The sequence below is a fragment of the Halictus rubicundus genome, chromosome 13 (genome assembly GCF_050948215.1).
Source record: "Halictus rubicundus isolate RS-2024b chromosome 13, iyHalRubi1_principal, whole genome shotgun sequence".
In the NCBI taxonomy this organism is placed as follows: Eukaryota; Metazoa; Arthropoda; class Insecta; order Hymenoptera; family Halictidae; genus Halictus; species Halictus rubicundus.
The window spans coordinates 2,217,166-2,242,164 of NC_135161.1; the positions used below are offsets into that span (position 1 = coordinate 2,217,166).

A 24,999-nucleotide genomic window follows, 5' to 3' on the forward strand; every position below is an offset into this window, starting at 1 on the left:
GGGGAAAGGAAGGGTCGGGGCGTGCCGGATCGCGCCTGCGACGGCCCTTCCTCCCGGTGGCGGCGTCTTCTTGCCTCGGCCGGGGCTGGTTCCTTCGGGATACCGGCTCCGAGCGGGGCACGAAGACTCCGGGAGCTGTGGGTGGACCGAGCTGGGGCTCGGGAAACCCAATCCGAAGGTTCCAGGGATGGGGACACCGGGCGGGTCCCTCCGCCCGGGGTCTTATAGCGTAGGCAGTGGGGGAGGTTAACCCCTCCCCCGGGGCATGATGATAGCTGGGAGGTGTCCTGTTGAGTACTCGCGTGATCCAGGCACCTCCCGTGTAGCTTAGGTGGGCGTGAGGTTTTAGTGGGTAGTCTCCGGGTTTCCGCCCTCCGGGGAGAGTCCCACATAACCCCGGCTTCCCCCAGGGAGTCGGGGTATGTATAAAACATTTCCTCACGATAAAAAAAAACCGGATGGAATGCGGTTGTACGTATACGTTGGCAACCAGCGAGGTTGAAGAGCGCGGTAAACAGCTGTGACTCGAACTGGCTGCCCTGATCGGTAGTGAGAGTTTTCGGGGCACCGCTTCGAGCCATCTTGAAAAACGGTCGATCATTGTTAAACAATATCGATATCCCTCTGACATCGGCAACGGACCGACGATGTCCATGTGGACGTGACTAAGACGCTCGTCGGGAGCTACGAATTCCGTGGGCTTGACGTGATTGTGGCGCGTGACTTTCGACTACTAACAGTCTAGGCAATCACGCGACCACTTCGCGATGTCGCGGTGCATCTCAGGCCAAACGTATCTCTTCCGGATCACGCGATCCGTGACCTTGGCACCTGGATGCGCGGGATTATGGAATTTGTAGATCGCAAACTATCGCTATGTGCGACGGGCCCCAACGAATTTGCCGCAGCCACAACGAGTGGTCGGACGAGTTTCGCAAGTTTCTCAACTCCTCGTCGGATTCCTGGAGCTTCGCTGTAGGGTGTCTACGCGAGATAGCGAATCGGCTACTATGTTCGCGGTGCCGGGCACATGCTCGATTTGCGTTGTAAACTGCGAAATGTATGACAGTTGTCGCAGCTGACTAGGCGATGCTTTGTCGGCGCGCTGCCGGAAGGCGTAGACTAATGGTTTGTGATCGATCGCGATCACGAAGTTTCGACCTTCAAGGAAGTGTCGAAAGTATTTAAGGGACTCGTAAACTGCCGTCAATTCGCGATCGTACGCGCTAGAATTACGTTGCGGCGGGGTAAGTTTACGTGAGAAGAAAGCGAGTGGTTTCCACATTCCTTGGATTATCTGTTCCAAGGACGCGCCTATTCCGGTGTCCGACGCGTCGGTTACGAGACGTGTAACGGCGTCGGGAGCAGGATGGTTCAACAAGGTCGCGTTAGCGAGGTCAGATTTGACTCGTTCGAACGAGCCGCTTCCTCGGCTTCGGGAGTCCACGAAATTCCGCGTCGATCATTTTTCTTTGAGTCTTTGAGGTAAGCGTGCAAGGGTGCCTGCACGTACGCGGCGTGGCGGACACTACGTTGGTAGTAGTTTGCCATGCCTAAGAAACGACGAAGGTCGGATACTGTCTTCGGTTTCGGAAAATCCCGGATGGCTTGAATCTTGGAGGGAACAGGCGACGACCCGTTTCTGTCTATTATGTGGCCTAAGAATTCGAGTTCAAACTTGCCAAATTTGCATTTGGGCAAGTTTAGGCGTAGCTGATAATCTTGTAAACGGCGCAGAACGGTGCGGAGATGACTTTCATGCTCCTCGCGGCTCGAGGATGCGATGAGAATGTCATCGATGTACGCGAACACGAAATCTAAGTCGCCTAGAGCGCGATAGATATATCGCTAGAAAGTTTGTCTGGCGTTACGTAACCCGAAGGGCATCGTTGTATATTCAAACAGCCCAAATGGGGTGATTACAGCGGTCTTAGCTATGTGAGGTGGCGCGACCGGTATTTGTTGGTACGGCCGGTGAAAATCTAGGGGCCTAGGGAAGCGGCGCGTGCGCAGGAAAAACTCCCTACAAGGCAGCAAACCGTCCCGCCACCTGGCGGGACGCATATATACAGAAAAAGAAAGAAAATAAAACGGGACACCCCTCTGGGTTCTCCTTTTCGATTGGTGGATAAGTAATTACAATGATGGATTCACTGGGAAAGTGGACCAATCAGAAAGGCAAAGAGAAGACGACACCAATGGAAGACCAAGACATGGAGATAGCACAAGAAACTAGGATGCAAACAATCGATGATATTATAACCATAACAAAGGAAAAAAGAAACGTAGATATGAATAAAAATTCCAACCCAGAAGATAAAACGCCTACTCATGCAAAAATAGACATAAAACAAGGAGAAAATGGATATAGTAACGTCAACAATGAAAAGCAAAACATTCCCCAATATAAAGATAAAGAAAATACTGATTTTTACGAAACGGAGACGGTTAGCGGCAATTACATCGTCTCTATCTCCCTAAAAGACCATGCTGTCTCCAAATCAAAAAAATACAATCTCATTAAAATATATAGAGTCATCATCTGTGAAGGAATAAATCCTGACTCAATTAAAATGACAGGGTTCTCCAGAGCAGAAATGACCACCAGGAACAGGATCGAAGCAAATAAATTATTAAGAAAGAGTAGCTCAGGAGAAAGGACCATAAACACTTCTATCCCATATAGAACGAAATACAGAAAAGGAGTCATCACCGAATGGGAGGGCACAATAGAAGAACTAAGGGAACAGTTATTACCCAACCAGGGTAAATTTTCTATGGAAAGACTTAAAAAGAGGAAGAAAAAAGATAAACAAACCACATGGGAGGAAAGCAAGGCTATATTAATAAAATTCCAAGGGGACTCACTACTTACCAAGTTACTGATAGGATATGGTCATGTGTGGGTCAGAGTCGAACCGTTCGTCGAATCGGCCAAGCTGTGCTATAAATGCCTGAGATTCGGCCACACACAGATAAAATGCAGAAACCAAAATAAAAGATGCTTCGTATGCTCTGAAGAATACCATGGAAACTTCAATAAAAAACCAAGACGCTACAACTGCGGGGGAGGAACACACCAGCATTTCGAGAGACTGCAGGATAAGTCAAAAAGAAAGATTCATAAAAAAAATCAATGCATACAAAAACATTCCATACAAAGTGGCCAAAGAAAGGGCCTCTTTAGGTTGTGGCGACCATGGTGCGTGGGAACGTGGAATTTTCGGACGTGGAAGTTCCATCCTTCTCAAGTGCGTACCATGGGAGGTCGGGTTGAGGGCTTGGTCATTTAAGTGACGATTGCCAGAACCTCGGCTCGACCGTTACAGTACCCTTAAGAGTGAAGTCCCCGGATGCAATGTTTGGGGGAGGAAACTTTCTCCATGCCCTTGTGGGGGTGGAGAACCTCCCCTTATTTTAACGGTTTTCGGGGACATTATTTAACGCGCCTCAGAAACGAGAAACACAGAAAGCATTGGACTCTCTCGCGGAGAACGATAACTCCAGAGAGTTAGTCAGAGCATCGCGACGGTTTTGTACACGAGGTTTAGTTGTATCTTTATCGCGTTTTCTCGTTGAGTTTAGTTTTCTCGTTTTGTTTTATTGTATTATTATTTGTTGGTTATTAATTGTTTTTGTTAATAAACTTTATTTTGTTATCCGTTAAATCTTCGAACATTACAAACATTTCATTAACCCTTGTCACCTAAAAGGTCCTGTATATGAGATCATTCAGACAGGAGACAGAACACTCCAACCACAACATGACGACATCCATGGAAAGAGGGAAGATATCGAACATGGCTATGGACAAAAACCATACAATCTCCGCAATTACAAAATCCCCAAATTCCCACCCCTGAATAATAAAAACTGGGTGGAATACTGCGAATCTATTACTGGTCCAATAGAAACAGACATCAGCAACATCAAAAAATCCAAAGAGGGTTTCCCCAGCTACAGATCATTTAATACAAGACAACCCGAGACATATAAACAAACATCAGGATCAAGCCTTAACAAGGACAGTCGGGCCGAGATGCCCTCCAAACGAACCCCGGAAAAAACAGCACAAGTCGGTATCAATAGTAATCTCATTAATTACAACACTAGAAAATACCCACCCAAAGGAAGATCAGATTAACGGAAATGGTTTATAGATACAAACAACAGATTTGAAACATTACGTAATGAGAATGAGGAAACATCAGACTACCAAGGAGATATGGAACCGGAAAACACAAGAAAGAAACACGGTATCAACAACATGAAGTCGATGTACGCAAGGAATCATCATAAAGAAAAAATACAACTCAGCGCACACCTGACATAAGACACACATAGACATAAAAGTCTGGATAGAGAAATAACGGAATCAATGAAGACACAGACCATCAGAATGAATTGCTCGACCAGTTGATCCTCCTTATTCAGGAACGAAAACTCGAGGACAAAATAGAAGAAAGGATGAAACAAAAAAAGCATTCAGTTGACCAGTTGATTCTCATTATTCAGGAACGAAAACTCGAAGACAAAATAGAAGAAAGGATGAAACAAAAAAGGCCTTCTCTCAAGATTATTGATAACTGCAAAATAGTCCCGATCAGAAGATGCAATCAAGAACCGATGACAATAGCTCCTGAGAAAACAAAAAGAAAATCTGCCAGGGAGAAAGATACAGAAAGGATAAGGAAAAAGTTACAGACATATATTATAAAGGGGATACAATAATGGGACTACAAGAATGTAAGAAGGAGAACCAACCCTCCACATCCACGTCTATTCAAACCTTGTACAGTAACTTCACGGTGGAAGATGAAGAAGTTGAAACACCTAACCATAATCCCGCACAAAGCGACAATATAATACTTACAACCAACCAAGTTGTAGGGGGAAAATCGACCAGGACCGAGTCTCTCAACCAAGACTCGATGGAATCCCAATAGTACAGGGTTATATTACACCTTTTAACAAACACAACACAACACATAGGTGATACAAAGGATGAGCAACGTCATCAGAATAGGACTCTGGAATGCGAGAAGCAACAAGTTCAACGACATCAAAATCTGAACAGAAGAATTTGACATATTATGAATCACTGAAACCTGGCTAAACAACAAGTATAACTCTTTTAATATCAATGATTATAATATATTCAGAAATGACAGAGAAAAGAACCTTCAGGGCGGAGATGTTTGTCAAAAATCAATAACAAGATTATACATAAACTAATAAGATGCCAAGAAATGAAAGAGACAGAATCTATCTCCATAACAATATACAATGCAGAGAAAGAAATTGACATAATTGTATCATACAAAAAGCCAGATTTAAAATGGAACAAACAAAACTGGAGTAACTTCCTAAACAACAGGAGAAGAGAAGTCGACACCATCTTCATGGGTGACTTTAATGCGAGGAACCCGCTATGGAACTGCAGTAACACAAACAGGGAAGGCTATATCCTACAAGTTTTAATGGAATCTGATCTGTTTATTGGCAATATTGACACAATATCGAGATTAGAGGATGAACGAACAAACCCATCGAATATAGACTTATTCATCACCACAATGAACATAATAAGAAAGAGCCAATACAGAAACACTGAAGAACAATGGGGCTCGGACCATTTCATTCTCGAAGTGATACTTTTTGACAATATTAGACCCTGCAATAAAAAGAAAACAACCAGAAAACTGTATAACGACATCACAATGGATTGGATTAGATTTAGACAGATAATAGAAACAAAACTAAGAAATAACGCAGTTAAGGAAACAGGGAACAACGAAGTAATAAACCAACTAACAGCCCAAGAAAGGTACAATACACTCGAAACAATTATAAATGACGCTATCACTGAATCCTAAGATAAAATTAGTAAAAAAAAGTATAACCATAACGAAGGGAGGCCCCGTCAAAACTCCAACAATAACAACAGCCCTAACCAAAACATAAAAAAGGAAACTCATAATAATGTAACCACCAGCAAAAGAAATCCCCCATGGTGGGACAAGAGCTGCTGGGAAAAGAAGAAAAAACTGAAAAAAACTGCAAATAACTTCTGTAAAAACCCAACCCTGGAGAACTGGAAGGAACTAAAAAAAGAAGAAACCGAACTTTGCAGAGTCAATAAACAGTAGAACCCCTACAGGAGAAATCTGGAATAAAATCAAAAGATTTCAACATGGCTTTATAAAACAGAGATGTAATAAACAACTCCCCGAATTTAGAAATCAACTAGAAGCTATAAAGAATCGAAGAAACCCAAACACACCCCATGTGTGAAGATTCCCCATCCAGTTTGCGCAGGGGATCACTGCAAAATTTGCAAGAAGATTATACCCCACAAGAGGACGAAACGTGGAACGTCAATATCACACAGGACGAAATACAAAGTAGCATTCTAAGAGCAAACAAGAAATCAGCCCCAGGCCTAGACAACCTGGACAACAACATCATTAAAAATCTACCTAACATTGCTAAACAGGAACTTCTAGAAATCTTCCAAAAGACAGGGTCCGAAGAGGAAGATGTACCCAGCAATGGAAAATTGCTAAGGTAGTTTTCATAGACAAAGTAGGGAAAAATTCCGTTAGGCCAATCGCAATAACCAGCTGGTTCGTCAATGACGAACTTGGCCTCCATGATCTCGATAATAAGACGAAATAACAGAGAAAACAAGGAAACGGTAATAATACTGGTGGACGTAAAAGCAGCATACAATAATTTAAACCACAAAACACTATTAGACATTTTAAGAACAAACAAGTGCCTATGGGATCGTTAGACGAGGTAGTCGGGATGTAAATCACCACACAATATCATTCGCTGCAGCAGTTTTTATTTCGGTGTGTCTCGTTGAACGGCTCGTGACGAACTGATCTTCGGCGAACGAATTCGGCGACTCCAAGACGCGGGTAGCGACATGCAATGTTGCATCGCCGATCGTTGGTCGCCGTGCGCGAGGCTGCGTGCCTTCGTATGTTTTTCTTTCGCCGAAGTGTCGGCGGACGACGGTCGCCACACCACCCCCCTTGGTGAAAATTAGGGTACGGTCGAACTATGCTGACTTATAACTACGACTTACAATCTACTATATACAAATTAATCTAAAACGCGGTTTATGTACATTCGGAATTACGTTGCGACGTAACGATCGGGAAGTCGTACCCGTCTACCTGACCTGGTGAAAATTCCCGTGTTGTAGTGGATTTAAATGAATCGAGTCTTTTGGTTAACAATTTATTAAATTCTCACTAACACGATCACCCGCCGACTTAACATTAGGTGATTAATTAAACTATGGAACAGTGACTGGTAACGATGAAAGACAATTATGAATATGCACGGAGTAACTTTGACGGACAAACAGGTTGCGTGATTTCAAACTCGACTACTCGGAGGATACTGTGATCCTTGTGGTCCCGTGAAGTGGTTGCTCTTTCGGAGGCAACTTAGATTCTAATTCTTCTGCTTCAGGGTTCGCTTGTCGTCAGTTCGGACATGAGAGGTTGACGGGGGAAGAAATTTCTTCATTTGTTGGTTGCTTGAAGTAGGAAGATCTTCCTGCGTTTTCCTCGTTGGTGGAGAAGGAAGTCTCCGCCTCAAGCAGAATTGGGAATTTCCCAAATGTGCGTTTTTTATTGAACCCTGAAGCAGTGCGCGTATTTTGGCCCAAGTGGCCCGCAGATGTTTTATTGCACTTCAGACCGTGTTGACGATGCAACCTAAGTGCAATTTATGACCTCTGACCTGGGTCCGGTGACGAAGGACAGGGTTCGCTTTAACATGATTCGGTCTTCTTGACTTCTTAGGCGTCGTAAATTAGCCTGGCCTGAGTGGTCCTTGTGTTTGCTCAGGAGGGCCGTAGCCCTTCCTGGCCGAATGTGCGGATCATAAGGCCCGCAGCGTACAATTCTGAAACCCTCGCGTGCCTAACGAATGGTACAGACGGATGCGCGAATTATCTGTGAGGAAGCATGCTTCCGCTAGGAATCGAACACCTGGTAATGCGGTCTGGTTCGATTGGTGCGGTAGGTGCGCTTCGCGGTTGCGGATCGGTGTTGTCTTGCTCATCGTCGCGGAGCAGAAACGCCGGTTTCAAACGGTCTAACGACACCGGAACCACTCGATCCTTCACACGAATGTTGAAGTGTTTCGGGTGCCGCTCGACTACGCAGAATGGGCCGTCGTACGCGGGCTGCAATGCTCGCTTGCAGCCGCCATGGCGCACGAACACATGGCGCTGTCGACAAGTCCTTGAACACAAAAATTCGTCGAACGCCGTGACGCGAAACTTGTGACGGTTTAATTTGCCGAAAATGATCGCGGAGACAAATTCTTCGGTGCTGCTGCTTGTTGTCTGCGCGTTCGTAAAGAATTCGCCCGGCAGACGAATGGTCTCACCGTACAACATTTCGGCGGATGTCGCTTTAATGTCCTCCTTCCAGGCCGTTCGTATTCCTAGGAGGACGATGGGTAACGCGTTGACCCAATCGGTATTGGCGTGGCAAACTATCGCAGCTTTCAACTGGCGGTGAAATCGTTCCACCATGCCGTTCGCCTGCGGATGGTACGCGGTCGTGCGTAGATGCCGGATGCCTAGAAGAGACGACAATTGTTCGAAAAGAGCGGACTCAAATTGTCGTCCTTGGTCCGTCGTAACCCGTCGAGGCACCCCGAATCTAGCGATCCACCCTAATAATAGCGCGTGTGCTACGGTTTCTGCGGTAATGTCGTTTACGGGAAATACCTCCGCCCACCGGGTATACCGATCCACGCACGTTACGCAGTAGCGGAATCCTTTCGACGTCGGCAACGGGCCGACAATGTCCACGTGGACGTGGTCGAAACGCTCCGAGGGTGCGGCGAAGTTTCCCGTCGGGGTAGACACGTGTCTAGTAACTTTCGCGCGTTGACAATGTACGCACGCTCGTGCCCAAGATTTGCAGTCTTTCTGTATGCCTGGCCACACGAAACGTTCAGATACCAATTTCGCTGTTGCTCTAAGTCCGGGGTGAGCAAGGTCGTGGAGGGAGGCGAATACCGGTTTGCGGAATTGTCTCGTGACAAACGGTCGCAAAGTACGTGTAGCGGTATCGCAATACAATTCGGTGCTTGTCCCAGGAAGAGCGACTCTCTTTAATACTAGGGACGAATCCGACTGTAGGAACGTGCGCAATTCCTCGTCTTGCTGCTGTGATTCGGCGAGCTTTACGTAATCGACGGTGCTCGATATTTCTACGATTCGCGATAGGGCATCCGCGACTACGTTATCTTTGCCGGACACGTGTCGGATATCGGTGGAAAACTGCCCGATGAGGTCGAGCCATCGGAATTGTCGAGGAGTATGTTTCTCGGTGTTGCGGACGAAATGCCGTTTTATGTTTATAGTGTGTTAAGGATCCGCAGTTTTGTTATTACATGTATTCGGAAGTGGTGTGAAACATAATTTGCGTATTCTGTTGTATTCTGGCGTGTTCGGCTATTCTGGTGTATTCTGGTATATTCTCTTGTATTGGCTTTAGTTATAAGAAATGCGTTGTATGGCTTCTATGAATGATGATTGTAAAAGCGTGCGTGCAGAGAGAGAAAGAGAGAGAGAGACGGAGCGAAACCGTTGTGTTCACCGGTCTCCTGAAAAGGGGATTCTCGCCGGCATCGCGTAACATGTATTCGACATTCGAAAGGTCGGAAAGAAAAAAAGTCCGCGTGGTAAGATCGCTGACACCAGCGATCTAAGCCCGTTTATGGCCCAAGGAGGAGGATGTGACCATCCTGCTGCGAATTGGGGCAACGTGCACGGTCAGACCCAAAGGGTCGACCGGGGCTGGTAGGCCTGCGAGCGGTACGCGCCAAAGTGAACATAACGGTGGACAGAGAGGAATTTTGTGCTGTTTCATTTCACCCGTGTTCGGAGCAACGTGCGATTTTCCTACCCTGCGTAGAGAAGCTAACAGTGTTAATGTACAAATTGGAATAAATTGTTATATGTAAATACGATCATTTTGACGTATTACAAATCACGTTAATTGCTGTATCATTTCACCCGTGTTCGGAGCAACGTGCGATTTTCCTACCCTGTGTTGAGAATCTAACACTCGGGCTTTTGCGCGAACGCGAAGATCAGCGGTTTATGATCTGAAAAAATCGAAAATTCGCGTCCTTCGATCATATGGCGGAAGTACCTTACGGCTTTGTACACAGCTAAGAGTTCGCGGTCAAACGGACTATATTTACGTTCGGTCGGTGTCAATTTCTTCGTGAAGAACGCCAAAGGCTGCCATCCGTCGGGTGCTCGCTGTTGCAACACGGCGCCTACCGTGTAGACCGATGCGTCGCTGAAAACGGCCAGGGGAAGCGTGACGTCGGGATGTGCCAGGAGGGCTGCGCGTGCGAGGCTCTCCTTGCACTGGTCGTACGCCTCCAAACTGTCCGCTGTCCACTCGACGGGGACTCGACCCTTAACGTTCCCCTGCAGCGCCTCGTTCAAAGGAGCCTGGATTCGGGCCACGGCTGGCACAAATTTTCGGTAGAAATTTATCACTCCTAGGAACTGTCGCAGCTCCTTGACAGTCGTCGGTTGAGGGAAAGTTCGTATTGCCTCGACTTTTTCTGGCAGCGGTCGGGTGCCACGCGCGGACACTGTGTATCCTAGAAAAGCCACTTCCGGTGCCCCGAAAACACACTTTGCCGTATTCACTAACACTCCGTAATCGTCCAGACGGCGAAAAAGTTCCCTCAAGTGGTGCTCGTGCTCCTCGAGTGAAGTCGATGCCACGAGGATATCGTCTATATACGCGTAACACCACTCGAGGCCGCACAACGTTTCGTCCATGAACCGTTGAAAGGTTTGTGCCGCGTTTCGTAGACCGAACGACATGCACGGAAACTCGTATAGGCCGAAGGGTGTCGTGATCGCGGTCTTCGGGATATCGTCTGGGTGTACCGGAATCTGGTTGTACGCACGCACTAACTCTATCGTTGAAAAAATTGTCTTTCCGGACAAATACTGCGCGAAATCTTCTACCATATGCGGCACGGGATATTTTCGGGTATTGTTCTCGAATTTAACGCGCGGTAGTCACCGGACGGCCGCCGGGCGTCGCCTTTTTTGGGGACCAGGTGCAGGGCTGATGACCAGCAGCTTTCCGACGGTCGAGCTGTTCCATCCCTCACCATGGCCTCGAATTCGGCCTTTGCGAGCCTCAGTTTGTCGGGGGCGAGACGTCTCGGTTTGCAGGACACCGGGGGGCCCGGCGTCGTCCGGATGTGGTGGCACGTCGAGTGTTTCGTCGTGCGGTGTCCTCCCAACGGCCGCGTAATATCCGGGAATTCCGCGAGGATCGCGTTATACCTCGATTCACCGGAAATCGCCTTGACGCTGTTGTTGGCCTCTGCGACGCGTCCCGATGCCGTCAAAGACGTGCGGCTATCTATTAGCCGTTTTCCGCGTACGTCGATGAGGAGGCCATAAAAACTGAGGCAATCAGCTCCTATTATAGGCGTTGTAACGTCCGCGACAACGAATCTCCACAAAAAACTTCTACGCAGGCCGAGGTTTAGGTGGAGGGTGACGCAACCGTACGACGATATCACGGTTCCGTTCGCCGCGTGAAGCACATACGATGTCTTTTCACCCGGATCACTCATTCGCGTATGCGGAAAAACGCACAGATCGGACCCGGTGTCAACCATGTAACTGGTCTTCGTGCCGCGATCTGTTACAAATAAGCGGCTCGTCGCTGGCCCGGAGTCGCTAGCCGCCATTAGCGTACGGCCCGGGTGTTTCCCGACACGAAATTGCACGGTTCGCGGCACTTTTTCGCGGCGGCCCCATGTTTCCAGTGGTACCAACACTTTCCATCGGTGGAATCGTGTTCCCCGCCGCGACTACGCGATCGCGAATACCTGGGGCGTCCATTTTGCGACTTGGAACGCGGCCGACAGAAGTCACGTTTCCCGACGCGGAGGGCGGCGATCTCGCGACGGAGATCGGCGATTTCGGCCACCAGGTCGGCTTGCCCCGAAGGTATGGCAGCGACCTGCGGGCGCGCGGACACCTCCACGACGGCGTCGGCGAGCGCGGCCAACTCGGTGAGCGATTCCTTCTGGCGCGAAACCATGAGGGCCTGTATACTCGCCGGAAGACGTCCTACCCACAAAGTCTTGAGAAAATCGTCCGACACCGTGTCACCCGCGAGGCCTTGAAGTCGTCGGAGGAAAATTGACGGTTTCCGGTCACCGATCTCCTCGTGTTCCAAGAGGCGCCGTATATTCTGCTCCTTGGAATCGGAGAGTCTTCGGATTAATTCTGCCTTTAGCGTTTCGTATGCGTCGGTCGCCGGAGGATTGTTAATGATGTCTATCACCACGTCGGCATATCTGTTGTCCAGATTCGCCCTGACGTAGTGATACTTGGTGGAATCCTGTGTGATTCCTGCCAGCACGAACTGGAATTCCAGCTGTCGGAACCAGGTCGTCGGGTTCTTCTCCCAAAACGGCGGAACACGGACCGCTATTCGCGCCACTGCAGCATCGGTGTTACTCGCGGAATCCGTCATCGTCACGGGATCATTACACGCGGGATTTCGAGTCTTGCACGTCGCGTTTTAACCCGTTAACACTCGCGCGGTTACTTCGATTCGCCTTTGCGCGGCCAATCACGTCGGCGGTCACCAATTATGTGGGATCGTTAGACGAGGTAGTCGGGATGTAAATCACCACACAATATCATTCGCTGCAGCAGTTTTTATTTCGGTGTGTCTCGTTGAGCGTCTCGTGACGAACTGATCTTCGGCGAACGAATTCGGCGACTCCACGACGTGGGTACCGACATACAATGTTGCATCGCCGATCGTTGGTCGCCGTGCGCGAGGCTGCGTGCCTTTGTATATTTTTCCTTCGCTGAAGTTTCGGCGGGCGACGATCGCCGTGCGCGAGGCTGCGTGCCTTCGTATGTTTTTCTTTCGCCGAAGTGTCGGCGGACGACGGTCGCCACATGCCCAAACCGTATATATAGCTATATCAGGAGATGGCTAATGAATAGGAGAAACATTTTCTCCAGAGAATTTGAACCAGATAGGACTGAAGATAGCCTATCGGACTACCTCAAGGAGCCATACTAAGCCCTATCCTATATAACTTATACACACGGGAACTAGGGCAGAGAACCGAAGAAGATGATTACAAAATTTTACAATATGCAGACGACATAGCAATAGCAATCACGTGCAATAACATAATCGAAGCCGAACATAAAGCACTGAAAGCAATAGAATCTCTTTCCATAAAGCTGAAAAAAATACAACTAGAAATGTCCAGAGACAAAACACAAATCTTATACTTCAGGAAAAATACCCTTAGGAGGAAGAAGCTCACAAATAGAATAGGAGAAGATTCTATCGAAGAAACCGACAGTGCCAAATTTCTTGGAATAACAATAGACAACAAACTGAAATTCACACGCCTACAGGTAAACGAGACGGAGAAAAAAGCGAGAAAAAGACTAAGCATGTTTAGATATATAGCACACATTAAAAACGGGACCTCCCCGAATATCATGATATTCCTATACAAAGGTTTAGTAAGATCTGTCCTAGAATACGCCATAACCATATATTATAGCTCAGCAAACAAATCAATGGAAAGATATCAGAAAATACAAAATGAAGGAATCAGAATATCCATGGGATATAGAAATTCTATTCCAACCAATGTCATAGCAGTTGAAGCTGGAATAATGCACTTCGAAGAAAGAGTAAATCTACTTTCAGAGAAGTTCATATTGAAGCTGAGATCCAGAAAAAATAACAAAACCTTGAAACATATTAACCCTTTGAGCGCTGAGTTGTGCGAAGTTAAGCGTGTGCTGTGGATCGCCTACTTTTTACGACGAATCACTCGCTGGGCTACCTGAGAACCCATATATGTGTTCATGGCCCAAATTGAATGGCGGTGTGGGAACCCATATATGCGTTCATTGCGCTCAATGGCTTTGAAGGAACAGGGTTATCGGAGGCGGGTGCCTTCAAATAATGTTCACTCAGGTTTTGTGACCGAGTCGTTTATTTATAAATAGAATGTGATGTCGCGAGAGCGTCCGGAGTGGTTCAACTAAAACAGGCGATTCACTTCGACTCGCGGTTGAACTTTTATTGCGATTTAGCAGCGACCGGACTAGACTATGACTCGGCGGAGATTCGGCTATGACTCGACTTCGTTGACTGACTGACTCGCGTCGGTAGTCTGCTGCCTTATATCCTCAAAAATGTTTGTCGGCTGATTGGTGGAAGTTCTTTCGAGGAACTTCCACCAATTCGTGCATTTTGCATAACACGCCCACGTTCCACGCCTCTCGTGCGTGAGAAGGGTGAGCGCGTCGTTTTGTTAAAAATCTAATTTTGGTGATGCAGCGGGGTGTCTTCCGGGCCCCGTGCTAAGTGCGGTACGTGACTGCTGGCTTACATCAACGGGCCCAGCTTTCCCGGGTGATAGAAACCAGGCACGCGTCGCTGGGACACTCTAAGCTGGAGACCCTCTGACTACCCAAAATTTATGGCGTCCACTTGCGCTATTGAGTTCGTCGCTAGGAACTACAAGGACACATCTGTCCGCTAAGTGGCCAAAAACGTTAAAGACGTTTCCTCACAAATAGCGTCTCATGCTGTGCAAACCATAAATCTTTCTTGGTGCTGGTGCGCTGAAGATTTCTCTTCCGGCGCGCAGCTAGCCGCTACAGCTTAATAGTCAAATAATTAACTTTGAAGGAATGGACATACCAGGCCCTGAAGACACTACCCTAAATAAAGCATGGATGGAAACAAAGTCTATGGAAAATATTGTATGGAAAACAGACTTTTGGGAAGACGAAAAAGACCTAAAGAAACTGAAGAAAATCGACTGAAAGTACCTGATAGATTTGAAGTCAGGTTATGTAAGGAAATATTACAATTTCAGTGATTCAATACTCATTAACATGATCAAAGAACAACTAGGGATCACAGAAGAAAATCCAATCCTAATTTGCACAGACGGATAAAAAAAAGACAGCCCTTCTAACGGTGCTAGCTTCCTTACCAAAAAGGGTAACACATGGGAAGAAGAGGGTCTTAGCATCAACAAACCAGCAACCATATTTACCACTGAATGTATAGCTATCAGCAAAGCGATCAACATAGCAGAAGACAAATATATAAATGGCAATAACAAAATAATTATACTAACAGACTCGGGGAGCGCTCTGATTGGACTTCAAAATATATCCTCAGAGAAGATCAAAAACCCGTGGATCAAAAAAATTGCAAAACAAGTAAATAACATCAACACAAATGGAAACAATAAAATCTTCTTCGCATGGATACCAGCCAGCCCATGTGGGAATTGAAGGTTACGAGAGAACAGACCTAATAGCGAAGGAAAGAACCAACTATGATCAGGATGAAACCATTAAAATTCCAGCAAATAACATTATTAACTCCATCAAAGATAAAAAATGGGAAAATTCAGACCAGAAACACAAAAGTGAAGGCCTATATAAAGGTACAAAATACTTTGAGAACAATAATAACAACGCCCAAAAGGGAGAGTGCTCCGGGAAAGTGCCTCATGAAACTCCAAGTACAAATTGAGTACAAATTGAATACAAGACCAAAGACATTACGCACATTCTATATATGTCATATTGTTTTACATTAGATTTATTACGTTTAAAAAAATATTTTAAAAGTTTAGATACTGTACAGTCTACCATTGTTAAGAATTTCGTTAGTTTAATAACAGAGTGCAATGTAGAAATAGTCATTAAGTGACATAAGGAAAATAGAATAAGAGACTTCACGCCAAAAGTTCAAATTAGAAATTAGATCCCAAAATCGACAAGGGAACATAATATTACACGATAACATTTTAGTAAATAAGACTGATTTGTATGTAAGTACCGGCTCAATAGCATGTAACGAAAATCTGTTATAAATTGTATGACTAGTTTACTTTAGGCAGATAGACCTCCGGCTCTTCAACGCCATCTCTATGTATAATAGAGTAAAAAATAAACCAACCAACCAACATTATATCGGAGACGGATATTCTTTCCGTTTGAACGTCGGTCATGTTTGTATGTCATACACGCGACATACAACTTTCACGTGGGATGACTCTTAGGTTTCCAGCGTGCCCTGTGTATTTCAAATGGGACGCTCGGCGAGAACCACCGATTTCGTATGAGTGTCAGTAAAAAGAACGGCGGTACTAACATACATACAACGATAATTTAATGTATATAGTAAGCATTCATACTTCACTTCACAACTGAAACTCCCACATGTTACAATTCATTTTATCTATAATAAAGAATGTTTATAATCTCTAGACCGTTTCATATGATTCATTTCATTAAGTAGGTAATATGTAGGTACGATACGCGGCAATAACCTACAACTTGCGACATGTCATCGTTGCGTCCCCATCGCGCACGCGTAACGTGTCACCCCCTCGCCCCACTCAATCCCCATCGCGCACGCGCACATATTACTCTGGTCATCAGAGAGGGGGTACATTGTATCTATTCCCCTCGATTTTCTGGATCTGGCGACACTGTGTGTCGCTGCGACACTAACAGACACTAATGCACAGTCCTTTAGGTCCGTGACTGTAGTGAACCAAAACTGTACTATACGGCTGACTACTGAAATATGGACACAAGTTAACTCGTGAGCGGTCTGTAACGTTCGGAAACGAAAACACGAGTATATTTAGGCCCAGCTCATAATGTATTAAGAAGCAATGATTATATACAATTATAATTTAGCATTTAAAGAAAGCTTTTAAAGCAGCACCATCCATGGGGAAACCTGCTTAAATCAGCTTAGTTCTCCATTGTCACGGTGGCTAATATACACCAATTTAAGATCATTGACCACGAGAACTATAATGAGACTGTAAGTAAAACAAAAGCATGATTTTATTCATCTATATGTAATAAATTTTTATAACAGTCATTATTTTGTTTAGATCTAAATTATCTACAGTAAGTCGAAAGGTACACCTAAAAGGGGCTGTTTATGTAATTATATTATTATTACTTTATATGCTATTCATACTAAGTTTTGCTTACATTTCATTTCCAGATACTATATTAATTAATATTTTGCAATAATTGTAGGTAGCATGATGTTGACACTTCGGACAATGAAAAAGAGGATACGGAGGTAGAATAAGGGGCCTTCAAAGGAATGAGGAATTGGAAGAAAAAAAAATTAATATAGGTTAGTCTTGTATTACATATATACAGAAATACATACTCAATACACATAGACAGGGAACTATTCCAAATATTCACTGGAAGCGAATGCCAGAGGTGGTTTTTTGGTGGGTAACAACATCATGATTTCCACATAGCCCTACAGTACAGGCTGTAGGTGTACACGGAATGCATTTTTCCTGCTCACAAAAAATAAGAAAGAGGGATAAAATCGTACAACTGAGCAGAGGATAATTCTACTTTAAAAAATAAGAAAAAAATTTTAATTCTGAAAAATTCAAATGTTTGATGAGCTACGCCAATGACTAAATATGATTGCCGTGTGTAATGTCATTGACTGTCTGTGTCTTTGCGAGTCTTAATGAACATTGACAATGGTATGGCCAACAAACTACAAAGTGATTGTGAAAACTGTTTATTATTTTACAAGCATTGCTAAAAATATCCAGTAACGGATGTAGCAACGAGGAAAACACTTTCAGCAATATTTGTAAAATAATAAACACTCTGCAAAAACATTTTGACCATTTTAGCCACCCCAATATTGTTAATGTTTATTAATGCTAAAATGGACAGAGACTCCCAATAAGAAAATACACGGCAATGAAATCATATTCAATCGTTTGCATAGTTGATCAAATTTCAAAATCGAATTCTTCAAAAATGATGCTGCGAATGAAAAAATGTTATACCAAATACTTTCCTTACCTTTTCCATGTAGAATCACCCCCCGTCTGGTTGTACTACGATTGTTGTCCCACCCTGCATAATACATGTTTAATATCTCTTTGCTTCACAAACGCACTTTTTAGATAAACAACAAAACACTTCACACTTTGTCTTCGACAATATTAGTGCTGAATACAGCGTTACCAGATCGTGTGTATTTCCTTACAAGTGCTTCACCCTCTACCACTAAATGTGGCTTGATTCTCTTCATAGTGGGAATAATGTGACGTCACATATCCCCTTGTACAGAGAGTCGCGAGAGTAGAATCTGATCAAGCACAGACGGATTCTGGCAACGTTAGTGCTGATAATCTCTCAATTTATCTCTCCTCCCTTGCTTGCTTATGGTGTCGCTTTGCGGACAACTTTCCTTCCTACAATTCTAGAGATCCCGAGTTCGAAATCCATGCATAACATTTTATTTTTTTTTCTATTTCTAATACATATTCATATGTTGCTTAAAAAAATTTTATTTTGCTATTATAAAATTTTTCATCTTAACAAACAATTATTACAAACTAACAATTTGCCTTACACTACAAGCATTGTGTAAAACGGCAGGTATTGCAGTAAAACTTAAACAAGAAGGGCGTACTTAAAATATACTAAAAACTAATGGAATATTAAAACTTAAAGTAATTAAAAATGAACTTGAAAGTAATTATAACTAAAATGCGGATTTTATGCATTTATGACAAAAACAAGTGCGTACAATTTAAACAGTGGACATTAAGTAGAATAATTAAAAGAAGCAAAAAATTTGTATTTGGTTCCTATATCTTGCAATCAATGTAAACATTTTTTATTTTCCATAAAAATCCGCAGTCTAATGATAACTATAATACTCCTTTTAGTAATCAAATCACTTTACTTACAGTAAACAACACCCTCAAAATCTATCCTTCCATTATAGTTCTTAACAAACTAAAACTTTAAACTCGTTTTTCTCAAAAACGGTGGTCCACCAGGCAAAACTTCATTAGGGTTTTTTAGTATGGATATTTACTAGAGGATTTATATATTCTTCCAAAAAGCATTATCCGAAACCGTGTGGTTTCTTTGTTAAATAAAAGATTGAATTTATTCTCGATTTTTAACATTTTTATCTAAATAAATAATTATTAGACTAATTTATCGATATCAAATTCCTAACACCCTGTTCACTACAGTATCTCTGTGAAAATGCAGCAAACTAAGGTTGTTTCTGATAAATTATAATTATTATAAATTTAATTTCAGTTATTTATTTTACTTTCAGTTTACAGACTTGAAAAGGATATATTTTCAAACTTTACAAAAATATAATTCATTATATGTACATATACTTTGTATTATATTAATTAGTTCTAAATTTCTATATAATCTTCATATTTTATATTAGCGGTATTTAATATTAAGTTTTTATATTCTGCATGTTATATTAATTAGTAAATATATATGTACAACTGTACTACTGCATATTGCTTTTTTATATTACACATTTCCATATCCTATTACATTCATTGTGTCATCGATGTCATCATCAATCTATGACTACGTATATAAAATAAAAATATTATGATAATTATTTGTTTACTTAAAATCAGTAATAAGAATAATTATTTAAAGAGCTCATTAAAATGCTAGTACAATACGCGTGTCCTCCATCTTAAAAATTTAAATGACAGGAATTGCAGATGATGTTAACAGGATCTGTCGTCAGTCTGTTGTCCGATTCTGTCAATAGAATGTGTTATGTTTTTCCCCCAATTTGCTAACATAACCTAATCTGTAACCGAGTTGTAGGTTATGTTGGCCATATCTGCCGCCGATCTGCTGATCGATTCTCTCAACAAAATTTCCCAGTAACTAATTTTCTATGAATTTCCCAGTTAGCCAAATGCTGTTTCAAGCAAATTTTGCTTAATGTCTGTACCACACTTTGCGAGCAAAAGACTTGTCCATTTGTTACCAAACCCTGTTTGGAACAGAATTTGGTTCCCGTTTTGTATGATTTTGGCACCGACAAATTCCGAGCCAAATGCGGAAATTTTGCAGGCAAAATTCCATGCCAAATTGAGGCCACACCTTGGCTACTAATAATATATATATATTATTAGACAGACATATTATTATATTCACACAGAATTAATATTTACACGTAGTTGCTTATGACTTATTTATAAATTAGTACTTTTAATTATTCTTTCTGTTTCCGGTGAACTAATAGACCAACACGATTCATGTTTATATAGCTATAAGCAAAGAGAACTTAACAAATGGAGCATAGTCACGACCCAGATAACCACAATGTATGCTGTAGTTCAAATAAATATGTTGATGTTCACCAATCTTTTGTTGAAATGGAATTTGAGCGAGGTATTTGGTATGCAGGTATCTACCACAATCTGGTTGAAATTATAAAATTCTTTTTGAATCCAGTTACGAGTACGTCTATTAAAAATGGTATAATTTTCAGCACAATATAATGAGTTGGATCGTGTAAAGGCATTGATAAATAAGGGTATTGCAGCGAATGTAGAAGATTCCGCTGGATACACAGCCTTGCATTACGCAGCCCGGAATGGACACTATGAAGTTTGTAAAACGTTATTAGAAAATGGTGCAACAGTAAATGCACAAACTCGGTGTGGACGTGCTTCTGCTTTGCATAGAGCAGCTATGCAAGGTCATATCGATATTGTTCAACTGTTACTAAAATTTGGTGCAAACGCTAATATAAAAGATATAGATGGATATACTGCATTGCATAAAGCACTTGCAGCAGGTTCTGTACCTGTATGTAAATTTTTGATAATGTACACAGACTTAACGTTAGTGACTAATAACGGGTTAAGCATAGAACAATTGACAAAAGAAAAATGTCCTGACATATTTCCGTTTCTATTAAATTATATAAATACAAAATGCGTTAAATAAGTAACTTTTAAGAAATTTCTAAGTTCCTTAAGAACTGTGGAAATTATTAAGGTATTTTCTACATGTTTCTTGATATAATTTATTATAACATTAATAAATAAATAGCATATTCAATTGTTAGACTTCAGTAATGAATAGTATGCTATATCCTATAAATACATAACATCTATATTCAAAATGTATTTGAAGTGGTACGTTTAAATTTCATATGAAAATCACTGATATTAAATCTAGTGGTTTGGTTAGGAAATGAATTAAAATATATCATGAATTATATGTTTTCCATTACCAAAGTAAAAATAATTATTCATGGATAAATGTAATAGCAAGTTACAAATTATAGAGTGAACAAATTTTTTGTAGATTTATTAGAATTTATGGAGATTATAGTATGGTCCCATAACTGCACATTACAGATATATTATTGCATCTATTATATAAAATAGTCGAGGTATGTTTCTTATTTCATTAAAATTAAATTAGTAATATTTTTAATAGTTTAAATTAAGTTAAATAACCTTTTAAAAAATGCGTGTACACATTTTAATTATACAGAATGAGACTGAAATTATAGTACAAACAAACAGATTATGGAAAGTGTAGATTAAATTCTTTTCTTGAGAAAATCCAACTTTGACAATTCATTGAGAATACATGCATTAATATTAATACAATGCATAGAGTATATATACATGTATATACAGGGTGTCCCACCTAATTCGAGCATCTAAAATATCTCGCTTGTTTTTTATGATAGAAAAAAAATTTAGGGAAAACATTAGTTGGTTCAGGGGGGCAAATATTATGATAGCAAAAATATTTGTTCAAGGTTATAGTTTTCAAGATTTTAAGGTCATCGAAGTTTTTTTAAATGGAATGATATATTTTTATTATCGCTATATGATAGCGAAGGTCGGAGAAGGACAGCACATCATACATTTACACTCCATGCACACTGGTGCACAACTTGTCGAAGCCATTTCGGGTTTTCTGTGCACCAATAATGTCATAAAAGAAATGTTCATTTCTTTGTATTTGCTGCAATTTCCATTTACAAAAAGCAACACGATTCTCAAAGTCATTGCCATAAAGCTCCTGATGTAAGGAAATATGGCATGGATGAAATTTATGACGTTGCAATATTTGGGACACACTTGCTTTGGAAATGCCTAAAGAACATCCAATTTTTCGACAACTTGCAGTAGGATCAATATTGATAGTAGCCAATACAAAAGTTTCGGCATCTTCTCCAGCAGCAGGCTTTGATCGTTTTCTGTCCAGTGATTTAATACTCTCTGTTTTACAAAACTGTCGAATTATGTGGTCAAAACTTTGTCGAGAAGGATGATTTCTCTCAGGGTATCTTTCTGCGTACAGTTGAGATGCTTGTACAGAGTTACTTTTAGTCTCACCATAAACTAAAATCATTTCTATCTTTTCTGCATCACTGTACACCATCGTTTCAGAGAAGTAACGTTATCTTTCACAATCAAATAAATCCCGATGAATTTCTTAAATGTACTGATTAGAGTCACCGAAAGGGAAAGAAATTGTATCAGTGTTTACAATTTATTGTAAGCGTCTTTACAGACATTAGTCAAGCTTTAAGAACATTTCTTGAAATCCTAGAGGGATCATGTCATCGTAATTTCACTATTTAAATCAAGTGTCGTACTTTTATGAATTTTTCGTACTCAAGGTCACGTGAAGGTCATAATATTATAGGTCGTTGGATTCGTCTTGACCTTAGCTATCATATAGCGATAATAAAAATATATCATTCTATTTAAAAAAACTTCGATGACCTTGAAATCTCTAAAAATATAACCTTGAACAAATTTTTTTGCCTATCATAATATTTGTCCCCTGAACCAACTAATGTTTTTCTCCAAAACTTTTTTCGGAAAAGTTTAATAAGAATAAGAATAAGAAAAATCGGGTCTAAGAATCGGTACAACTGATGCTGCAGTGTTTGTTTTGATGTTTTCAGTTTCCTAGTTCGATTTTGATACGCGGTGCCTTTCTAAATTTTACCTTTATGGTACTCGTAGGTGCACATGGTATCATCCGTCCCTGACGTGTTCGACTGTAACATGGTTTCCATAAATTCGTAAAAATCGTAAAAATATAACACATACAGTAGGGGACGAAAATATTCGTACAGTAGCAATGTGCAAATAAAAAGAGCTATATATTTTTTATATTATGTATTGTATTAACATATGTTTGATTGTACATTGTACAATGACATTAGTATTAACAAATATGAAGAAACAAACCTTAACTACAGTCCTCTGCAAATTATAACAATTGAAAACTCATATAATGCTAATATTTCGCTGGAACAATTGTAATTGAATTAAGCGATATGATAATCTATTTCTTTTTCAAGATTTTTTAAAGATGTTTTTAGCAGCTATGTGGTGTTTTCCTATCCGTTTTGCGAGTTCCAGCACATGTGCTCAATTGGGTCCAAGTCAGGTGATTGTGCAGGACTAGTGGGGGTGTATTGCATAAATAAAATCCATTAATCCAGAACTTGTTAAAAATAAAATGTATTTGCAATTCTTAGTTTGTTGGAATTTTTTTGTAAATTCTCTTTTAAAATATTTAGATAGTGGTATTTATCCACAATCTGATCAATAAATATTATAATTCTCCAACTCCTACACCATCATGCCTCCCCCATGATTCAGTGTCGATTTTACATTGCTTGGATTCAATTCGGTATTTGGCTTTCGCCGTGGTTTCATACTGCGTCCGTCCGATTGAAATGTTATATTTTGACTAATCTGAAAATAAACAGTGTTCCACAATTCAGATTGATATTGACATGTTTTTTAGCATTTAATCTCTCCTTTCTATTTGTATCGCTCAATAGGGTTTTCGTCTAGCTATTTTGTATGTATTTCTATCATACTCGATAGAGCACGCGATAAATGGTTTTTTGATGAATTTGTTTATTACTGAATTGTCTAATTTCTGATGCAATTTCGACTGCACTAATGTTTAGTTTTTTTTTTTTTAACAATTCGGATTATTTCACATTCTTCCGTTGGTAAGAATTTCTTTGGTCAACCTCTCCTCTGCATGTCTTGCACTATACTCGTTTCTGTAAATTTCTTAAATCTTTTAGTGTGGATTGCAGACGTGTCGTTGTTCGTTACTAAAAGGGTTAATTATACTTTGTATCGTTGAACGACTTCTTTTCAGAATTTGCAATGTACAAATATGTTTAGCCCTCTTTAAATAAATTTATAATAATATTCCTTTCTTCTAAAGTTATTTCGCTGCCCTTACGGTCTATATTTTTACTATTCGAGTGTAATGTTCGCGTCACTTCTATGATAATTCTTGTTTACCAAAAAATATCGTGTCCTATACAACTACTTTCGCCCCGGCGAACTATTACCATTATATGCATACTCAATTGTCGTAATTCAGAAATGACTGTAGATAAGTTTTGTTTTTTTGTATCTGTTAATATACTAATGTCATTGTACATTGTACAATCAGATATTATGTCGATACAATCCATAATGTATAAAAAAAAAATACAGCTCTTTTTATATGCACATATTATTGCTACTGTACGAATACTTTTGTCTTCTACTGTATGTAACAATGAAACGGGTTTGCAAACTTGTAAGAGCTATAAAAATTTTGAATTCACAGCGTATAACAGCATAAGTTTGTTAACTAGTAGTTTATTAAATACGATAAAATATACTATATTCACCATTACTATTGATACGTAATCGACTTTTCTTTACAATAAATTTTCACATGCATTAGTATATCAATAGCATATTAATAGCATTAAAAACACAAAATAGAAATACAAAACGAGTTTATTTAATATAGAAGAATATATGAAAATTGAGGTTATAAGATGAGACAATATCTCCGTTAGTGGGAGAAATGTAAAAAAAATGAATAACTATAAGAAAAAGATGTATGCTTTATTTAATCGAATGATAACAGAATGAATTAATAAAGAATTTTAATGGTTAAGCATTAAGCATATTCGTCTCGTTCCATGTGCTCATCGGAACGGAGAGGGTCGTGCACTTGATATTGAA

The 24,999-nt window shown here is 41.2% G+C and overlaps 4 protein-coding genes across 7 annotated transcripts in view; 2 read left to right on the forward strand and 2 right to left on the reverse strand.

The window, feature by feature from the left end:
* The window catches only part of LOC143360382 (uncharacterized), a 33,183-nt gene extending 12,151 nt beyond the window's left edge, over positions 1-21,032 (forward strand). The window contains exons 1-5 of one of the 4 annotated variants that reach the window (XM_076799173.1): positions 16,342-16,946; positions 17,020-17,071; positions 17,171-17,273; positions 20,208-20,371; positions 20,457-21,032. In XM_076799173.1, coding sequence (XP_076655288.1) covers positions 20,257-20,371; positions 20,457-20,917 — 576 coding nt within the window. In that variant the 5' untranslated portion in view covers positions 16,342-16,946; positions 17,020-17,071; positions 17,171-17,273; positions 20,208-20,256 and the 3' untranslated portion in view covers positions 20,918-21,032. Of the gene's footprint in view, positions 1-16,341; positions 16,947-17,019; positions 17,072-17,170; positions 17,274-19,256; positions 19,314-19,640; positions 19,843-20,207; positions 20,372-20,456 lie in introns of those variants that run through there. The other 3 variants (XM_076799175.1, XM_076799174.1, XM_076799176.1) reach the window with 3 other exon arrangements.
* On the forward strand, positions 2,085-3,834 carry LOC143360331 (uncharacterized). The gene is made up of 2 exons (XM_076799058.1): positions 2,085-3,187; positions 3,714-3,834. Exons 1-2 carry the CDS (start codon positions 2,142-2,144, stop codon positions 3,724-3,726), a joined length of 1,059 nt encoding a protein of 352 aa, XP_076655173.1. The 5' UTR covers positions 2,085-2,141; the 3' UTR covers positions 3,727-3,834.
* Positions 11,778-12,572, reverse strand: LOC143360314 (uncharacterized). Its single transcript, XM_076799029.1, has one exon. It carries the CDS (start codon positions 12,570-12,572, stop codon positions 11,778-11,780), a length of 795 nt encoding a protein of 264 aa, XP_076655144.1.
* Positions 21,033-21,813: 781 nt separating the features above from the next.
* Positions 21,814-24,744, reverse strand: LOC143360315 (uncharacterized). Its single transcript, XM_076799030.1, has 2 exons — positions 22,148-24,744; positions 21,814-22,086 (listed from the first exon to the last, which is right to left on the reverse strand). The coding sequence occupies exons 1-2, from the start codon at positions 22,373-22,375 to the stop codon at positions 21,814-21,816; spliced, it is 501 nt and encodes a 166-aa protein (XP_076655145.1). The 5' UTR covers positions 22,376-24,744.
* Between the last annotated feature and the right edge of the window lie 255 nt (positions 24,745-24,999).